This window comes from Astatotilapia calliptera, chromosome 7 (assembly GCF_964374335.1).
Source record: "Astatotilapia calliptera chromosome 7, fAstCal68.1, whole genome shotgun sequence".
NCBI lineage: Eukaryota > Metazoa > Chordata > Actinopteri > Cichliformes > Cichlidae > Astatotilapia > Astatotilapia calliptera.
The window spans coordinates 50810254-50831211 of NC_137428.1; the positions used below are offsets into that span (position 1 = coordinate 50810254).

The 20958-nt window shown below is 39.6% G+C and overlaps 1 protein-coding gene and 1 pseudogene across 13 annotated transcripts; one reads left to right on the forward strand and one right to left on the reverse strand.

Annotated features, from left to right (window-relative positions):
- Nucleotides 1–50: 50 nt before the first annotated feature.
- LOC113026470 (aldo-keto reductase family 1 member D1-like) lies at nt 51–5079 on the reverse strand (annotated as a pseudogene). The gene is made up of 9 exons (XR_013910589.1): nt 4517–5079; nt 4172–4339; nt 3914–4030; nt 3522–3599; nt 2276–2398; nt 1881–1990; nt 1522–1687; nt 274–356; nt 51–165 (listed from the first exon to the last, which is right to left on the reverse strand). The product of XR_013910589.1 is annotated as an aldo-keto reductase family 1 member D1-like (transcript).
- Nucleotides 5080–5179: 100 nt separating this feature from the next.
- Nucleotides 5180–20567, forward strand: LOC113026466 (transcription intermediary factor 1-alpha-like). 12 transcript variants are annotated; one of them, XR_013910580.1, is made up of 21 exons: nt 5202–5763; nt 6001–6119; nt 6563–6710; nt 6903–7035; nt 7304–7420; nt 7531–7645; nt 7858–8004; nt 8183–8297; nt 10621–10961; nt 11567–11692; nt 11777–11882; nt 11998–12052; nt 12191–12323; nt 14913–15259; nt 15518–15647; nt 17228–17302; nt 17706–17861; nt 17958–18268; nt 18980–19459; nt 19667–19784; nt 19919–20567. XR_013910580.1 is itself a non-coding variant. In XM_026175294.2 (19 exons), exons 1-18 carry the CDS (start codon nt 5493–5495, stop codon nt 18228–18230), a joined length of 2907 nt encoding a protein of 968 aa, XP_026031079.1. In that variant the 5' UTR covers nt 5202–5492; the 3' UTR covers nt 18231–18268; nt 19667–20567. The 12 variants fall into 12 exon arrangements, 2 of the variants coding, with proteins under 2 accessions (XP_026031079.1, XP_080160731.1); XR_003272922.2 differs by having other exon boundaries at nt 19667–20567; XR_013910581.1 differs by lacking the exon at nt 18980–19459.
- Nucleotides 20568–20958: the final 391 nt, after the last annotated feature.

Below are 20958 nucleotides of genomic sequence, written 5' to 3' on the forward strand. Positions count from 1 at the left end.
AAATGTACCAAACTGGTAGCAAACTAAACTAAGCTGGTTCAACAAATGTGTGAACTTTTATTTCTCTGTTATTTATTCCATCTTTCTTAAAAATCAAGTACATCACGTAAAAGTTACAAAGGTCAGTATTCATCATGAAAGGGGTACTCCGGATGATCACTCCACCTGAGTTTTAAAAAAAAGTGTTTACTACCATTAATATCGAGGATTTGGTTCATGCATTATACAACAAAAAAAATGTTTAGATATTTGTCCGTCAAAGCTTGTACTTACATCAGCAACTCAACAAACCGAATATTTTTGTTCAGTGCTTCAATGGCTTTCATTTCTTCCTCAGTCAGTGAAAAATCAAATATCTGAAAAAAATAATTTGCTTCTGTTTAAATTCATCCATTCATTATTTCATTCATTCAACTGTTTAACCCTTACATACTGTATATATTTCATGTCTTTGCATTATGATATGCCAGGATTCCTAAGTGTCTACAACAAAGTCTGAACTACAGATCTATTTAGAGTGTATAAATAGTCTAGCTGACATTAATGGAGGATTAATTTTTAATTAATGTTTCAAAGAGCAGGGAGAAAAATAAATATTATGCACAATCTCGTGCTCTGATTTACTTTAGACATGAAAATAATAGCGATAACGATTTCATGAGATTTTATTAAAGGTGAAAATGGCAAAACCATTCTGGAACTGGTTGGATTTATTGCATAACCATGTATAATCACTACAAACATTAAAGGCTGTCCTCATGTCTTTGTGAATTCAATATTATTTTAAACTTAGAGTAAAAAACTTGCTTATTGAAAAATAGTCTGAGCATTCAAAGCATTGCCTGTGCAGCATTTGCACGTTTCTTACATTTACTGAAATGGCAGATCAGGTGACTTTATAATCTTATGACCTCTAATTCCTCTTTTGATCCCTGTTTCGATCTCTTTTTAATTTCACTTAGCTCAGACAAAATGGGTCCTAATTAGTTTATTGTTCGATTATTTTCTTACATAATGCTTACTTTTGTTTACAGGTGCAAAGCACAAGCACCAGTCAGTGTAGGCTAATAATATAATTACACTTATAACTAAACTTGTTGCAAAACCTACGGATATTTGTGTTTGGTGGATTATTTGTTTGTTGTAACAATGCTTCTTGGCAATAAATCTCACACTGTTGCAAGGCCTGTTTATTTCCCCTTGAATGTGCCACATGTGTAAGGAAAATGCATTTGGGGCTTAAACAGCAGAGTTGAGGATGTGGGCTGCGCATCAGCCTACAAAAACTTGTAGCACCTGCTCAAAAGTATAACATTTTAAAATAGTTTTAATTTTGGGTCATTTTAGGGAACATCATCAAATTTCAGGCCAGAAAGGTGGCATTTTGGGTATATTTACTGTTCTCCAATGTCAAAATGGTCAAATATAACCAAAAATGCATGTAAGAGTTAAAACCGGGCAGCAATGGTACCATAACTTTGACTTTACGTGCACATAGAGTTAAAAATGTTGGTACAGTACCTGGAAGTTATGTTTGATCCGCTCAGGGTTGAAGCTCTTTGGGATCACTACAACTCCTCTCTGTATGTTGAAGCGCAGGGCCACCTGGGCACTACTTTTGTTGTATTTTTTCCCAATGGATACAAGCACCTCATCGTCCAGCAGAGGAGGACATTTCAAATTCACCCTATAAAAGAGACACAGTTAAATACGCACCATGTCATTTACCAAATGAATTCTGCTTAGGGTCACGTTGAGGGTTTGGTAACAACAATAATTTGTTTTTATTTTTGCAGTCTCACATTAATGCAGTAACAGGGGGGATAAAATCACAATGACCTCACACCAGCCTACATAAGTGTATATATTTTCAAACCTACCAAGATGCATCTCTGGAGGAGCCAATTGGGCAATAGCCAACAATCACGATGTCATTGTGACGACAGTACTCCAGAAGTTTTGGTTGTGTGAAATATGGGTGGCATTCGACCTAAAGGTAAATAAGAAGAAGGGAAAAAGATGACAGGGCTCAGTCTTACAAGTAGGAAGGAAACTGGATGGGAATCAAAAGTAAAATCTATTCCATTTAATCTAGATTAATGAAAGAAAATGTATTTCAGCATAGTGTTTGACTATTTTTTGGCAGAGAGTCTATTTTAGAAATGCCTTCATATTAAAAACCCAGAATACTAATGTATGCCGTACAGTACTTTTTTACTTTGTAAACTACCCTCATTGAGATGTCATTAGGGGTCAGGAAACAAACTGGGATCACCTGGTTGGATACGGGTTTGTGTTTGAGACCAGGTTTATTCAGAAGCAGCTCCAGCTGCCTGCGATTGAAGTTGGAGACTCCCAGGGACTTAACCAGTCCAGCATCTTTGCAAGCCTCTAAAGCCTGACAGAAGAAAATATTAATATCTTATCAAAGATTGATAGTAGTAATCTTTACAGGCTAACTGAGATAGCCAAGAAAAATACAAGACACAAGGAAAAAAAACTGTTTATGACACTGTCCTTGAGAGTAATGTGCTGCAGAAAAAAACACTCTGACCAGTATTAACATGTAAGAACACTTGAATAAGATAAAACAATGCCTACCTAATATTTTATTAGATGCATGCAGTACAAATGCAAGTACAAAAGTCGTGAGCCATCTCCCTTTTAAAGAAATATTTTGCAAAATGGAAAATAGGTGCAGACTAACCAAAATATAAAATTATACATATAACAAAATAGAGTTTTTAGAATTCTAACAAGCTTGAAAGTTTATTAGACATGCCCAATTTTATTCTTTAACACAGTCTGCAACTCCTTTAAGTAGTCTTCAAGAATAGTTCTCCAGACTGCTAGAAGGATATTCAAAGCTCTTCTTTCAGTGTTGACTGCATTTTGTTCCATTCTGTCAAGATGATCCAACACTGCTTCAATAACATTGTGATCTGGGGTCACGGAAGGCCAATCAATGAGTGATAACCATTCGGTTCTACATTCCACTTTTTGACAGAATCACCGACACCACTGGCCGAAATGCAGAAATGAAAACCACCCAATGACTTAAGAATAATAGCTTGGAGAACTGGTTCTCAAGACCTCTTAAACATCACATGGAAGTCTGGCTCCTAAAATCAAAGTATAAAGAACTTAGAGGTGGCTCAAGAGCTCAATCGTTAGATTTCATTTGTAGTGACGGCTTTATGATGTCGCTACAAAGGTTGTGTTAAGTTCTGCTCGTTGATTTTAATATTTTCTGCCTATGATAACATAACTACATGAAGAATGAAATCCTTGATGTGCTGATCGGGATTCATTCATTCAAGCCCTGCAATGAAGTCATGCTTAGCTTGACATGTGGAGGAAAAGCATATTCTCATGCAAGCTGCTAATACAAATGTAAAAAAGTATTTCAATTTACATAACAAAACAACAGATTTTTAATTTCATAGTGATATTATATTAGAGATGAGCAGTAGACATGCAAAGACTTTACATAGTATGACCATTGTTTTAATAGAGCTCACCTCCCATGTTGCACAGAGATCTGTGTGGTGGTAGATGTAGTTTCCATCTTGGTCCTTTGGATAAAAGGCCTTTCCAGGCTAAAATATATGCATAATTAAATACTTTGCATTAAAAGTGGTTATTTAAGCATATAATTTATAGTGACCTAAGGTGACACAATGTGTTCATGGTCAAAACGCTTAAACAAAGAAACATACTGATTCCAGGTACCCAATCTTAACCAAACACCTGTCTACATAATCTTATCTGATTCTAATGTGTGTAATGTGGCAACGGCCAGATTTGAAGTATTTGCTATGCAGCTCTTGTGTTTGAACCCCTATTATCTAATTTTGCATAAATAATTAAAAATACTTTGCTGTAAAAATTAGTAAAATTATTTTTTAGAAACCTTGAAGGCCATTGGAAGCTCAATGATGTAGAGATCCACATAGTCCAGTTTTAAGGCTTTCAATGTCTTCTCTAAGGCTGGTCTCACCAACTCTGGTGGATGGAAGGTATTCCAGAGCTGAGAAAAATAACATTGCTAAATTTAAAAAACAATTTAAACAACCTGAACATCCAGGCAACAGACCATTGCAATAACATGATTAATTCTTGTAGGTTTATAGGAATGAAAGTTGATTAAACAAAAGCTAACAAATATTACCTTTCCGCAGTAAAAGATGTCCTCTCTTCTAACGGTTCCATCAGCTATCTTCTCCCTAATGGCTTGACCCACTTCATGCTCGTTGAAATATACCAACGCCCCATCAAAGTGCCTGTAGCCCACATCTATGGCCAGCTTGACACAGTCCAATGCAGTGCCTCTGGGTGTCTTTAAAAAAAATCACAGAAAATATACATTTTATTTGATTTTTTTTAAGCTACAGCCACAGTGTGTACTTCTCAGTGAAACTCAAATCACTAAAGGTAAACAAGCCTCGCATAAACGGGGAATCAAACACAGCACTCTAAATCTAGAAATAGAGAGACTACGTGATATTTTCCTCACCGTTTGAGGGTCCCCATAGGTGCCCAGTCCCAGGAGTGGAATACTGTTACCATTACTCAAAGGGATTCTGTGGCTTTCCGCTGTTAGATTCATGTTTGTGTCCAAAATGTGGACAATTGAACTGCAGCGCACTTCTCTCAAGGCTAACCCATAGATTGGCCATGAACCTTGAACCATGAAGACATTATCTTCCACTCAATTGCACAAGTGACTTTGATCTGAACCAGAGCAGTGTGTCCATTTTTAAAACAGTTCTTCACCAGCTTTTCAGAATGCCATTTAACTTGAGAACAAAACACTCTTATAATCATAATCAAATGTGAATATGACACCAGCACTTTGTGAGTATCTTTTCAGCAAACAGTGTTACAACGTTACAAAAAAATGTCCATAGGCCTGGCTGAAGCCTGAAGCCAACAAAACCTAATACATTTGAATTTCACACAGCCTATCATGAAGTGCCATAAATAAATAACGTCACCAGAAGCATAACACAGTATTACTGTACTGAACTGAACCCTGTGTAAAGTTTCAGAATAACAAGAATCAGGCAAACTCTTGCTGCTCAGTGGACTTTGTCCTCCTGATAGCACAGCACACGCAGCCAGTGGCTCTCATATCAAGATTTTGACCCCGCCCCACTCTTACCTCAACGAGCGCGTGCGCTCTAATTTGACCAACAACATCTGGGGCACACGAGCATGCGACACAGGTACCCTTTTTTTTCTTTAGTGCTTCCTGTTTGCTGCAACAGTCCAAAAAATTATTTTCCCCAAAATATCACACGTAGACAATAATACCCTCGACGCTTACAAATGCTGAACTGATAGAGAGCGCGCGGAGGACAACGCAGGTACGAAGTAGGCGCTCTCTTCGGCTAGAGAGCAATGACATATAGCCTACGCTTCAGACTACCCTCCCTGTACGTGCCGTTGAATCAGAGTAAACTAGACTTGGAGAACAGAAACTGTTTCCGATGGATGCGATGGAAAAACAGGAGTCGGGACATACTGCTGTCCTGTCAGTCGAGAACGAAGCAGAGAGCACGCGAGAGGAGCGGTCCGGTGCACTCGACCAACATGACCTGGACACGTGCCCCGTTTGTCATCTAAGCTTCCATAGCAAGGAGCCCAAACTTCTGCCGTGCCTGCACACTTTCTGCGAGAGGTGCTTGCCTTTACCGTCGAGGAATCTGGACGTGACGGAACCGTCCGTCTCCCAGAGCGACGACGGCGCGACCAAACCACGTGAGTCACTTTGTTTACAAACACAGATCAAGGACCGATTAATGGCTGTCAACCTTTTCTACAACCAGAGCAGCTGCACGCACAACTGCATACATTTTACAAATGCTTGTAGCTACCTCTAACCATAATCACCTAAATGTCTAAATGTCATAAAAAATATAATCTGATGGTAAATAATACCAGAAATGTACAGTTTTACTGATTTACACCAACACCTATGCTCCTGCTTGATTCCAGTAAACGTGATCCGCTGTCCGGTGTGCAGGCAGGAATGTATGGCGGCAGATGTGGTGGATAATATGTTCGTGAAGGAGTCATTCGAGGCTCCCAGCAGCACGGTGGAGAGAGCAGTCCAGGTTGGTAACAAATGAATTAATATCAATTTGGGGACAGGCTGGGTTTTTGAGGGTAATTATCAAAATATAACTACGTAAGTTTTACTTGTATTTTTTATTTGTCATTGGCCATGCAGAAAAAAACATTGCTCTTGTAAGAATCAGAATAAGGCACTAGATGATTTCCATTTGCAGTGATTTAATGGGCAGGTGCACACTATATTAAAGGAGATATCTGTAAAAACAAAGCTACCTTGTCTTCTGTTGGTTTGTAGCTCTGAAATCTGGGCAGCAGAAGCAATGCTTGTCAGTAGAAACTTCACTGATATCAACTTAGCAGATAAGGGTCATCATTGCATTCCCTTGATTGAACAAGAAATGGTAAAACATGTGCCGAGCCATCATCTCCACGTCATGTTTCCAAATATTTATTAACTTTTGATGCTTGACTCCTCTTTCTATAGCTCTGTATGACCTGCAATGACAACACAGAAGCTGCTGGGTTTTGTGTTGAGTGTGTGGAGTACTTGTGTACCACCTGTGTGGAGGCCCACCAAAGAGTCAAATTCACCAAAGACCATATGATCAGACAGAAGTCAGAAGTATCACAAGGTACTCAAACCTACCTGCTCATTTAGCTGTTTTAAAAAAATTAAATGCCTGTGCTGACGTATCATGTGATTCTTGCTACTGCAATATTTTAATGGGCAAAATGATAAGTATACATCAGTATGCACTGCATGCTTTTTATACTGTAAGAATTAGTTTAAAAATAACTATGGTGAGCCTTTTGCTGTTTTCCAGACGTTTGTGTTGTGTCGAATCAGAGGCCGATGTTCTGTCATATCCACAAACAAGAGCCACTGAAACTCTTTTGTGAGACATGTGACCTGCTTACCTGTCGGGACTGCCAACTCACCAAGCATAAAGACCACAGGTACCGCATTGTTTCAGTAATATTGATTGACAGAAGTGGGAATCACCAGGCACCCCTCGAAATGATATCACAATACATTATTATTGCAATTTTTTTTCACCACTGTTCATGGATTGATTTGATTGATACTGTGATCTCTCCATGTGATGCATTTGAGGCGGAGAAAAAAATTCACTGAGAGATTAAGTTACACCCCCACCCCCCAGTTCATTATGCATATTATGCATATTAACCTGTCTGTATTAACTCACTAATGTTTTTGAATTAGTTATCAGTTCCTTGAAGATGCTTATAAAAACCACAAAGAGCACATGGAGCATATGACTCATCAGTTACAGGAGAAAAAGAAACTGATAGAAGAGGTATCAGACTCCATAAATAGTGGGTATGTATTTCATTTTTCCTTAAAGATGTCTAGTTAAAAAAAAGTCACTTCTTCCATATTAATAAATGTATATTTTGTTCTTAGTCACACTTTAAATGTATGTTTTTCAGACTTCTTCTGGTGGAACAGAACCGTACTTCTTTATGTGATGAAATAAAGAAATCTGTCAGCAGTTTAATCCTCGCGATAAACAAAAAGGGCAAAATTCTACTTGATCAACTTGAGGTATGACAAAGACGATTACATGCAGCAAAACAATACTGTGTAGTAAAACTATCATGGACTAGTTTTACTCTGTAGTCCTGTAGCTTGCTGTGGAGTTGTTTCCAGAAGAATGTTATTTGTATGGTGAGTTTCGTGTGGCCTCGAGGCTCAGAGTGCCGCCACTCAAGCTGCTTTAACACTGCACTCCTCTTTTTCGTTTTCTTTTTTTGCAGGCTGTTACAAAAGATCATGAGAGTCTCTTGCGTAAACAACAGGAAGACATTGGCTATCTCTCCCAACACCTGGATCATGTCATCGACTTCATCAAATGGGCCACAGCCAAGAATGGGGGCACGGCCCTCTTGTACTGTAAACGTTTGGTGAGGCCTCTTTAATCAATTAACCATAAAGCAGTATCTTGTCACAGTCTTGTTTTCCTGATCTCAGGTTGTCTTTAAGCCTAGTATGTCTCGGATGTGATGAAGCGCAAGCATATGGCTTTTGCAGCATGCATGTTCCTCCTCTGAAAATGACTGATAACATTCCTTCTGTTTGCAGATTCTGTTTCAGATCGAAAACCTCCTTCAGGCAAAATGCAGTGCTTCATTCGTACCGCAGAGCACCATACGCTTCCAGTGCCGAGCCTCTTACTGGGCCTCAAATGTTGATTTGGGTAAGAGATTAACAAATGATGTGATCCACAGCCCTGAGAATGAATGGATTATTTGTTTTCTGCTCCAGTAAACTTGTATACCTTGAAATTTTATTTCAATTTTACTTAATAATTTTAGGGGCATTCTTCCATAAGATTGTATCTGTGGTGGTGATCTAAGTGAGACTTGCACAGTATTAATAAACAGGCATGAGGAGAGTCAGATGGTCACGGGGAGTTAGCTGGAGGCCAGTAAAACTTGGATGACAAATCCTATTATTTATTAATGCATTTGCACTTCTCTCTCACACAATGTCAGTTTTACTCTGACTGTTTTTAACTACCTTCATTTTTACTGTTAATTGTTTGTTTTTTTATCACTGTTGTAAATATATAAATTCCTGGACTATCTCACACTATAAGCCTCCTTACTAGGCACCTGTGGCATTTTATTTAATTGTGTTGTTTACATGGTATGTACTGTACTGTTTTTACTCTTCATCATGCTGCTGTAACACACAAATTTCCCTTGTGGGATCAATAACGTATCTATCTATCTAAATGAAGGATTCATTGAGAGCAGAGCTCAGCATTAAATGAAAATCCTTGTCTAGCTGTTTATTAGGGGTGCAACGATATTCGTATCGATATTGAACCGTTCAATACAGTGCTTTCGGTTCGGTACGCATATGTATCGAACAATACAACATTTGTAATTTATTTTATCAACTTTCCTTCTGACGATGCTGTCTGTGTGGAGCGCTCAGTGAATCTGCGTTCGACTACTCCGCCTAGGCTGCACTGTCGAGCGCAGATCCACTGAGCGCTCCACACAGACAGCATAGTCAGAAGGAAGAGCGCAGGGCAAGCTAGCGAGACAGAAGTTAAGCTCTCCTTGCAACATGGCAAATTGAACCTCCCCCACCCTCATTCAGATCTGGCGTTTGGAATTATTTTGGTTTTCATGTGACGTATGACCCTGAAGGTAAGCGCGTCATGGACTAAAGTAAAACAGTATGCTGGATGTGCCACGCAATGCTCAATTACATGGGTGGGAGCTAGTGTGTTAGCGCAGTTAGCTCGTTAACGTGTTGGCCATCTAGCCCCACGCAGGATAGCTCGTTAACGGAGATTTGCCGTGTTGTGGCGTTAACGTCATTTCAACGAGATTAACGCTGACAGCACTAGTGGGAACACAACGAATATGACTGCACATTTACGCCGACATCATCCTAGTGCAAAGACAAGTGGAAGCAGACAAAAACAACAAGCATGCATGCTACAAACTTTACCCGAGTCATTTAGACAGCCGTTAGCACATGATTCTCCTTATGGGGACCTGATATGTTTAATATTGTGGCGAGCTCAGACAATGAGGAGACGGAGGTATCGTTTGGTCTTGCTTCCCGTGAGCTAGCCAGGGAGCACAGCCGTTTATTGACATCTGCAGAAGAACACTGCCGCTAGCTAACTGCTCAGCGCGGCAACCGCACAGCAACAACAACAACAACACACAGGGCGCCCTCTGACCCCGGAAGGACACACCGTCGCAGCGAGAGGGCGTCACCCGTCACTATGGCAACATAAACAAAACATAACTGTACAAACAGAACCCCGAACAGCCCTTTCCCGCTATAATATGCTGCTGAGAATATAGCCCAGAAGAAGCGTATAGTATAGCTTTTATTTTGGAAAGAGCCATTTCTCTGTAATAAACTCTCTTTTCCAAAGATGAGTGATTCCTCAATCAGATTATTTATTTTTTTAAATTACTTTTGTTTCAGCAACATTAAATTTAAAAACTGTACTTTTGAGTTAAAATATATATTTATAATTTTAATAAATGACAAATTAAAAAGGCATGAACATTTTTTTTGTATCGAAAAAATATCGAACCGTGACACCAAAGTATCGAACCGAACCGAACCGTGAATTTTGTGTATCGTTGCACCCCTACTGTTTATATTCATCTGAGGCTGACAATCATAATGAAATGCAACATTTGTCTAATTTAGTCAACAGAAGTGTCTGAGGAAAGCAGAATTTCCATAACTGTAAACTGGATACATAGCATTTTGAAATATAAAAACAAGAAAACTAATACCATCACATGTGGATTTTTCACAGTTTATACAGTAACTGATTAAATGGAACAAATTAATTGAAATTGTTATCTTTTGTTGCTTATATCCAATTGTAACCCAAGTTAGCATAATTTTACTTACTAACTGCCTCGAGTTTTACATATATCTCCCTACAGTTCTCTGGAATTTTCTTTCTGTACTGTATATATTTCATCACTCCCTGTTATGCTCATCCTGTCTCTGTGTGTATGTCCTCTCAGGCACTTTAATGGTGGAGAGTGTACCAGGCCACCAGCTGGGTGGTTTTCATCATGAGCAGAGTTCCTCAGGCTCACCCCACAGCATTGCCCTGGGAGCTCCCCATAGCACTCTGGCTCAGCTCCAGATGCAGGTGGACAAGCTAAACCCCCAAGCTCATTGGCAGCCCCAACCACCTCCTCCCCCCTGCACATGGCACCAAAGCATCCAACTACAGCAAACTGTCCCAGGGCCCCTACAGAGAGGCTCTCCCTCCCACAGTTTGCCTCCCCAACCAGACCACAGGTTTACGAGGCCTCTGCCCAACCATGTTAGCTCAACTAGGAGCATACTTTCTCCCCAGGTTACTGTGCGTTTCTTTGTGTGAGTGTGGATGTGTGCTTGCCTAAGTTTGACTGACAAGCCTTCTTAACAAGCACAGACAGCAGATGGCATTGTCCTAAATAGAGCTGACAGCTTTCACATCCTGAGCAATTTATGTCTTTCCTTGTCAGGAAGGATTTTAGTTTTGGATGAACTTATAGCTCAAAAATAAAGTAAATCAAATAAATCTGCATGACAAACAGCAAGCCAGCATGTAACAGAGGACAAAGGGGAAACTTCTTGAGTAAGGCTTGATAATATCTTCTTATTCAAGTTGTTTAGTCTGCTTCACTGGATGTTTGGGTTTCAATTCTGCAGCAGGACAATACTGGCATGTAAAGTGCAGACATTTGTTTTCTACTGATGTGAACAAGTTGTTAAAGCTGCACAGGAAACTAGTAGTAAAGGAGCAGCAGTCTTCTGCAGACAAATCTGGAAAGCTGATTGAGACTTTTCAAAGCATACTGTGGTCACATTGCATTGGGTTTTTAGATTGCGGCATAATGGTGGGGCCTTTTTTATCACATGCAGTAAAATGATTGTGGCATGCTCTCCCTTTTTCTGTATTGTCTCCATTCATCATAGTATCAGCAGAGAAGGACAGGAAGTGGCTCCACCTACCAAACCAAGCCCATGGATGGATTTTTCTCCACACCTTTAACTCCGCCACCCCTCAGTGGTAGTGTCAGTTTACCTCATTCACAACAGAGGGTAAGCAACTTCCTGTATTGACTGAAGGCATTGTCATGGTATAATATCTGCTTTTAAGTAATTGATTTGCAATGGTGTGTTTAGACTGAGCCCACATATATGACCAGGAGAAATGATTCAACTGGTCCAATGTATACAGTGAAACCAAACTATCCTCAGGGAGCAGAAACTTCCTTGTCAAGCAGAAATGGTATGTTTGCAATTATTTTTGCATATTGGTTTTTTTGCAGTTTTTTTTAGCATAGAGAATATGTGTAATGTTGTATTTTTTATAATGGACAAATGCATTGTAAACTTTTCTGAAGCACCAAGACATCAAAGTTCAGTGGTGTACACTCCAGTATCCCAGAAAAAAACAAGGTAGGGGGGAGCAGTATGCGCACTTTTGCAAGTATACAAGCACAGATTATCTCTTTGTTCTGTTATGGCACTATTAACTCTGTGCTATGGGTCTCTTAAGTGAATTTATCTTTGATTGATTTTTGCTTTGTTCCCAAGCAGCATTTTTTGGAAAGCCCCAGAAGTACACCAGGCTAGTGGAGCAGTGGGATCTGCTGCAAAGAAGAGACAACGATCATCTCCAAGGCCTATAATTGTCATCAAAGATGAGCCAGATGATGAAAGTAGTTATGTAAGAAGGGAATGATTTATTTCAAATACTGTATAGATTTTGTATTGTTGCTAGTTGCTTTTATCTGTAACTTCACAAGTCACAAGTCAGTGTATTCCTACTGCTGTTCCCAAGCCCGGATAAGCAGTGAGGGTTGTATAAAGAAGGGTAAATCTTGGCCAGTTCAACCATGCATATCTTAAAGAATGAGATTTCCATATTAGATCGGCATTAACAACAACTGCCTTTGGTCTTGTTGGCCAATAGGGTCCCTTTGAAAACTGTGCTACTGTAAGCTGAAGACAATGAAAGAAAGTTCAAGTTCAAAGTTTATTTGCCACATGCAGTGGCAGGTTGCCCTGCAGTGGAATGAACCCGCCCCCCGACCTTACACATACAACACGGACATCACATGGGGATACAAGTCAGAGAATGGTTGCATTACAGAAAAAACACTGAAATGTACACTACAATGGGAAAGGTACAAGAGGAAAAAAAGAGACCTCTACTCATGCTGGGCTACAGGAGGACAGCATGAGAACAGGAAACAAAAAAAACTCCTCTGCACAGAAAAGCACATACAGTAAATGTCCACAGTACAACATTATAGAGCACGTGACCAGCAAGAGGGTTGGGTAGGGGATAAGGAGTAATCCTAGGCAACACAGCAGTCATCCTGCCACCGCACCGACTCTCCAGCGCGGGCCCAGACCCGCCTCGTGTTCCCAGGAGGCAACAAGCATCGAAGGCATTGGAAGGGGAAGGGAAATGTGTGCATGGGATGGGAAGTCATCACACAGTCGTTATCAGGGAGTTTTTGTTCGGCGACAGCCCCAGCTGGCGCCATGGTGTCCGCATGTTGATGTTGTCAATTTTCTTTTTATGCGAGCAGCTCAGACACTGGTCTCTCAATCTCCCATCCATAATTCTCTTTTAGGTTTTAGAGAACGACAGTGAGAGACTGTTCGAGGGAAAGTAATACACACGAGACAAGACAAGGACAAGAGGCTAAGCAGGGAAGATAAGGGGAAGGAGGAGAGGAAAAAAGTGCGACCGCCTTCGCCGAGAGCCAAGAGAGAGAGAAGAACGGGGAAAGGCGTGTTAGGAGGCAGTGAGAAAGAAGGAAAGACAGGAGTTTGAGAGGTGAGAGTAGGGACTTTAAATGTAGGTACTATGACTGATAAAGGGAGCAGATTGGATGCCATGATGGAGAGAAGTAGGGTAGATTTATTTTTTGGGGCAGGAAACCTGGTAGAAGGCAAGCAAGGCCAAGACCATTGGAGGTGGATTCTACCATGGTATCGAAGAGAAATTGAGTAATCTTGAAGGAAAAGATTAGTATTGTTGAGGTGAAGGTGGTATTACACAGAATTATGAGTATGAAGCTGGAAAAGGGGTGACCTTGAATGTTGTCAGTGCATATGTCTCACAGGTTGGATGTCAGAACAGAAAGGGGAATTCTGGAATGAGGTGGATGAAGTGTTTAGACTGTGTCCCCAGGAGGGAGAGAGTAGTGATTGAAGCAGACTTCAGTGCACTTGTACTGTACTGGTGCTTACTGATCGTCACCTCTCTTTCCCATAACTTCATGGTATGTCTCATCACCTTTATCCCTCTATAGTTACTACAGATCTACACATCATGCTTATTCTTGAACAGCAATATCAGTACACTTCTCCATTCCTCAGGCATCCTGCCACTTTCCAAGATTGTGTTAAACAATCTGGCTAAAAGTGATTAAAAAGATGATTGTGATTGTTTAGCATCTTAAGGTGGATGTTGTTATGATTTGGAGCTGCATAAATGAATTAAATATTATGAATGACTGGCAAATGAAAACCAACGTTTCCCTTTAAACGTCCATATTTGATCAGTACATCAACAAATCAGGTGTCCACCTATAAAATGGGCTTAGTCAGTGTTTCTCAAAGAGGAACACAGGATTATATATATACACAGGGGACTAGTTAACTCAGCAAGCAGCAGGAAGTAGAAGAACACAGGTAAAAGTAATGAGCAATATGTGAAAACAATTTGGGCAAGGATGGCAATCACAGAGGGAGGAAGAACAGAAAGTAGGAGGAAGCACAACAGATAGCTCACCTTCAAAGTAAAACAGGAAATAACCAGAAGACAAAGAGTCTTCTTGTCTCATAGACAAGAAGACTCAAACTAGACACAAACTAGACATGATATCAAAGACTGGAAAAGGCAGTGATGCATAAATCGTATTTAATAATACATACATAAATAATTGTATAGTATTGTATTGTCTTGTACATAAGACTTTTATTTTATTTTATTATTTTTTCCCCTTTTCTCCCTTTAGATTTTTTGTGTACACTGAGGGCCATGGGAGCATTGCAGTTTCAAATTCCTGTGTATAACTGTACATATGGTCTTTGACTTTGACAAATACAAGACGGTGGAAGGAATAGACAGGGAAATGCTATGTAAACTAAAGCTACTACTACTACTATCAATAATAATAATAACAACAATAATAATAATAATAATGCAGTAATAACCAATCATGAAAACTTTCAGCACCATGATAAATCTGTAAAATGTTGGTTATGTTATTTTCAGTTCTTGTTTTCTTGTTTTTAGGTACATCCCAAACAAAGAGCCAGCCTCCCCGACAGCACAGATGACCAATCCCAAATAAATTCCCAAGGTGAAGATGTCCAGACTTGTATACATAGCACAGACAACAAACCCTGTTGCTCTTCACACGCTCCAAGTGAGCCACTGGGCCAGAGTAAGACTGGACCTCCAACTCATATCAGTTCAGTGGGGGAACAGCAGCAGGTAGAGCAAAATAAAACCCAACTGGAAGACTCTAATGAGGCCTCGTGTGCTGTGTGTCAGACTACAGGACAGCTGTTGTGCTGCCAAAAATGTCATAAAGCTTTTCATCTGACGTGCCACATTCCAGCTCTCCTCAAATCTCCAAGGTCAGCTCCATCAAACTTTATTTATTACTGGTCTTGGATGAAAATGTCACAGCTCATATGTTTTCATTTTAATAGCAATTCAATCGCTTGTTTTCTTTGTGGAATTAAAAGCACGTCAGAACAAATCCACTTTTGGCAAGTTGATTTTTACATCTTGGAGGTGTGAGATTTACATCTGACTGCAGCATTATGCACTTGTTGATGTGAGTTACTGCTTACTGGCTGTTGTTTTCAGTCTGTAAATGGTCTCTTTTTCAGCAGGGAATGGTTTTGCACTTTCTGTTGTGACCTGTTAATGCCTGAGATGGAGTATGTCTGCAAACCTGAAGCCAAAACGATAAAGAAGGAGACGGATTTTGAAGGAGCATTTTCCCCTGTGGACAAACGAGTCAGTGCTTTTTTAAAAAAAAAAAGATTTACTACCATTTATGTAATTATAATAATGATAATACTACAATAGCCAAATGACTTGAATGCCAAGTAATTCAAATTAAGTTCAGAATTCAGCATAATCTGATAAGTCATGTATTTTCCAAATTTACAGCCGTTTTGTAAAACACCAGTAAGCAGCATCTTTTTTAAAAAACAAATCCACTCATTCATTAACAGAGAATCACCAGTTATCATTATGACTACATTATATAAGATATAAACCGTAAATACAGCTGCGTTCTCTGCAATAAGATAGATCATCCCATCTTACCTCAGTTTGATCCACCAGTTATGTTGTCTTAATATAGGCCGAATGTCTGAATGTTCAAATTCGGTCTTTTCATTCTCACATTCAGCACATTTCAGATAACTTTACATTTATAGAAATACTCGTCTCGGTCTATGTGGGGATGTTACTTGATTATAGTGTGTAGGAGGCAGAAAACTTGTTAGTTTATACGACATTACTTTAATTTGTAACCAGCGCTTATGTTCCTAAATGTACGATTTTAAATCATGGGTACAAACACCAATAAAAAATAGTAATTGTAAGTAGTAAAATAGTGCAGCTCATCTGCTTTTCCCTGAACAGGAGTGTCAGTCAATTGGGAAATGAACCATCAAGTTTTTTCATGTCTTTCTTCTCTTGCCCAGCCAGTTGTAGCGGATGGTCACCCCTCCCTGAGCCTGGTTCAGCTGGGGTTTCTTCCTGTTAAAAGGGAGTTTTTCCTTCCCACTGTCACCAAAGTGCTTGCCCACAGTGGGTCATATGATTGTTGGGATTTTCTATTATTGTAGGGTCTACCTTACAATATAAAGCATCTTGAAGCGTGTTATGATTTGTGCTGTATAAATAAAATTGAAATAGCTTGGGTTAGAAGGGAGTTCCTTGTCTAATTTTGTGTTTGTTATCTTAACAAGAAAAGTTCTGTTTTTAAAAAAAAAAAAACATGCATAAAGCAAATGTTTGATGGAAAAAGTAAATGTGTAGTCATCCTGTACGTGATAGCTGTTAGGTTAGCTAATATTCTCATCTGCTTCTGCAGTGCACTGCCTTCTCCTACGTGCAACCAAGACTTGTGCTGTCACACTAGGGTCTTGTCTGCTGGCTCAGTCTTCAGCTACGCAGTTCATTTTCCCAGGAGATTTCACCTGCACTTCCAAGTACAACACTGCCAGAACAGGCGTTGGAGGCAGGGAGTAGAAATAAAGACGTCATTCACCCTGTTACAAATCAGTTTACCATCAAAAGGATTTCAAGGCTGTTATTTTTATGGTAAAACATTTACATTGCTTTAAAACAGTGGTTTGTTAAACTTAGTATCTGAAGGGCTAGATGCCTGACATTGCATCATGCATTTAATAACTGATAACAACTGGTAAGAGTGCAAGCGCTGACACAAAGCAGAACGGTGTTGAGAGATCCTGAGAGACGACTCTTACCAGTTTAATATTCTGCTTGACACACCACAGATGGGAGAAATGTGTTTGGTTGTTCTGACATGTATTAATTCAGGCTTATTTTTTGTGTTGCAGAAGTGTGAGAGGCTGTTGCTGTACTTGTTTTGCAGTGAGCTCAACTCAGTCTTTCAAAAGTCTGCATCTCTCTTGGTGAGTCTGAACGTAAGACTGACTATAGTGGAAAAATTAACAGGATTACTGTCAGATGGAGTTACTGTAACTGTAATTTTAATTGTATGTAATGCACCATATTTATCAGTGATGACAGAAATTAGAAATCAGAGGCAGAGCAGCTTTACTGTAAATAAACCGTAAGTTCATTGCAGGCCCAGAACTTGCAGTGTTTGATAATTGGACTTGAGGGGTCAGTGTGATTCTGGTGGTTTGGCTTGAAATAGCTGTTTATTTGAACTTTTACATGGCAAAACAGGGTAAAACTCCATAGTCCCATGTGCATGCTGTTTACATGTCGATGGACACCACAGATTTGAAAAAACTAAAATGACAATAATGTGTTATTGTTCTGTTATCATTTCCTTTCTAAATACTACAGGTACATGCTGATGACAGTCTGACTATAAAGGGACCAGTGAGTTTTTCCACAGTGAAAAACCGTCTAGAGGCTGAGCAGAGTATGTGCTATCAAAACCCCGCAGAGTTTGTATTAGACATCAGGCTCATCTTTGGAAACTGTGTGGCCTGCTGTGAGGTACCATAGACAAATATTCTGCAACAATAACTATTATTCAGTTCTTGACACCTGTTATTAAAACTGTTTCATCCTTTTCGTTTTATCTTCCTTCAGTGCCAGAGTAACACTGAACTTGCCGTGACATGTAGGAGATTTAAAGAACTCTTTGAAGATTATCTGAAGCTCATCTACCCTGATCAGACCTTTCCAGAAATCAAACCAGAGATGTTTCAGACTGCTTCACCCGATTGTCAAGATTCTCAACTCCAGTCTCTTGACAATATATTCCCACTTGCAAAACGCCAACGCACATATTCAGATTCCCAAGATGCACCAAGCTGTCACAGTGGAGAAGAGGGTATTGGATTAAAGCTCCAATTTTCCTAAACAATTGGATATGTGCCAGATGGCACAAAGAATGTGTGGTGTGTACTGTTTTATTAAAAAATATTGCCTTCAAGTTACCAAATACATTTTAGTTTTAATGATTAAATGGTATTGCATGACAAGAATTATCAATTCAGACATCAAATGGTACTTTTTTGTGTTCAAATCAGAATTAAAGCTAGTAGGTTTTGCAGTATTTCTACTTCTGACTGAAACCTGACATTTTAGTTGTTCTTTTGTTACTACTCCTGTAATCAAATGACAGTAATCACAAACTCTCAGGTTTCTATTGTTAAAATGTGTTTCAAGGCCCCTCACAGCCAGAACATCGTGAAGGAAAATGCAGTTTTATTTACCATCTTTTAATGTATATTCTGGCTTCTTTATATTATATATTCTGGTGACGCTGCCCATGTAACAATATGTGTGATTATATCCGTCAGGGGCATAATGTTGACGTAAAAAGCTTTCTTATAAACATAAGGCATGGAGAATGGTTTTCTCATCACCAGAGGTCAAAACATTTACGCATACACCTTCCTGCATTCAGGTCAACTTGCATAACTGAACAAGTATAGTAACTGTTATTCCTTATATACTGAGTAGCAGCTCCAGCTAAGGTTTAATGTTCTACGCCTTTTTTGCTCGGTAGCTCCATGTTAATAGAGTTTAATGTTGTTCTACAAACTCCTTTGTGTCCCACGGGGCAGATTTCAGTCTGCCTTTGATGTGTTTGTGACCCTCTGCAGATTGACATAGACGTGGCAAGACCAGCTTTAAGGAGCTTCAAAGGAGCTGCGCTACACCCCCAACAACAAGATTAACACTGTTTGAATGCGACCTTGGCCACTCCAATTTCCTTCACCTATTAGCTTGCAAGTCAGCTCATGCTGCGTTTACTTGTTAAAACCCAAATGTAGATTTGAGGTGGAGTGAAGGAATGAGGCTTAGTTGTTTTTGGTGGACTGAAAGGCATGGGAAGTTGCCCTCTGACTGTTCTCCAGCCAGCTGGACTGGAAGCATGGCAGGGTCCTGGCTTTCATGTTGGACATTCTTCATTCCTTTTATGGCATATTATCTCTTATTAGATAAGATTAGGATTGGTCAGCACTAAAGACTTGCCCTTTGTTGTGATAATTCTAAGAAGGGGTTGCTACGTCTTCAGCTGATAGAGGACTCCAGGAACTACATATGCTTTACTATAGTAGTACTACAGTCTTAACCCAAAGGTACAGCACACAGAGCACCCCCCCCCCCCCCTTTCCTTTTTTTTGTTTTGCATATTTGTTACATGTTTCAGATCATCAAACACATTTTAACAATAGATGAAAATAACCAGAGTAAAAACCAAATCCTTATCAGGGTTGTGGGAGGGGGGGGGGGCAATTTGGAATCACCAATTAACCCAAACTCACTAACTGCATGTCTTTGGCAAGGAGGAGGAAGGCGGAGTACCCAGAGACAACCCATGCAAACATGGGGAGAACATGCAAACTCCACACTGAAAGGCCAGATGGTGGAGTTAAACTCATGTCCTTGAGTGAAGCAACAGTGGTAACTATGAGAAAGAAAAAAAAATGCAATTTTGAAATAATAAGTAACTTTATTAAGGTAAAAAAAAAATCTATCCAAACATACCTGACTGTGTGAAAAAGTAATTGCCTTTGTTATTGTGATAACCCCCCTAGATCCTTGGCTCATAGAGGTCTCCAAGAACTACATATGCACTGCTAGTAGAGGCTTAACCCACAGGTTGAGAACACAACAAAGTCCTGCGTCGTGGACGTTTCTGTTTCTGTGAGAAAGTAACACAAAGAAATCAGGAAGGGGCCAAATACTTTTTGATAACACCGTTTAGGATTTATAGCAACTTTTTTTCCTGTCTTGCTGATACTAGACTTTGCTTATTTTTCCAAATGATTTGGCAATCCATTACAAAAGCCACCCCACCGTGTCTGCTTTTACTTGTGGCAAGGTCTAATTGCTGTACTGTAGTGTCCAAGTGCAGGTTGATTCAAAAATATTTCCCATTTTCCATGCAGGTGAAGTGAAAAAGGAGGAAATAAAAAAGAGACAAAACCTTTCTGTGATGGATTACCTGCTCAAACAATTTCCCCCGAAGCTTGTTTATAATATAAAGCCCATTTTCAAAAATATTATATTAGAAATATTGCAATTTGATACATATACTGAGAAAGGAAGCTGTGGATTTTCATCCTAACAACTTACCCCAGTTACCCACCTCTGTAAAACTGGTGTGGTATAGTGAAATGAAAGAGAACTGCCAAGAATTTGCAATTTGTTTATTCTATTAAATGAGCTACAACATTCAAAACACCAGTGTGCTGTATTAAAATGTACTTTTACAGAGAGATTGTCAGAGTACTAGCAGAAAATACACACTGTAGTGGACGGAAGCACAAAGAGATCAAGACACGGATCATCAAGCACTACACATTTAAAAGGGCAGTTATCCTTTTATGACAGTCATATACCTGTGGCCTTTTTTATACGCCTGTGGTGTCCTTATATCAAGCCCTTGGTGGTGTTTCTTGTTGGTTAGACTGGTGGTGGTGGAGCCATATGGCTTTGATTAGAAGATCATTTAATCTCTCTCTGTCACAATGCCCAGAGCCAGTAGACTGATTGAATTTGCAGAGGGTCTTAGTTGGTACAAAATGTTTATAAAGCACTATATCAATTATTTCTCCACTTCTTGCCAGTTCTG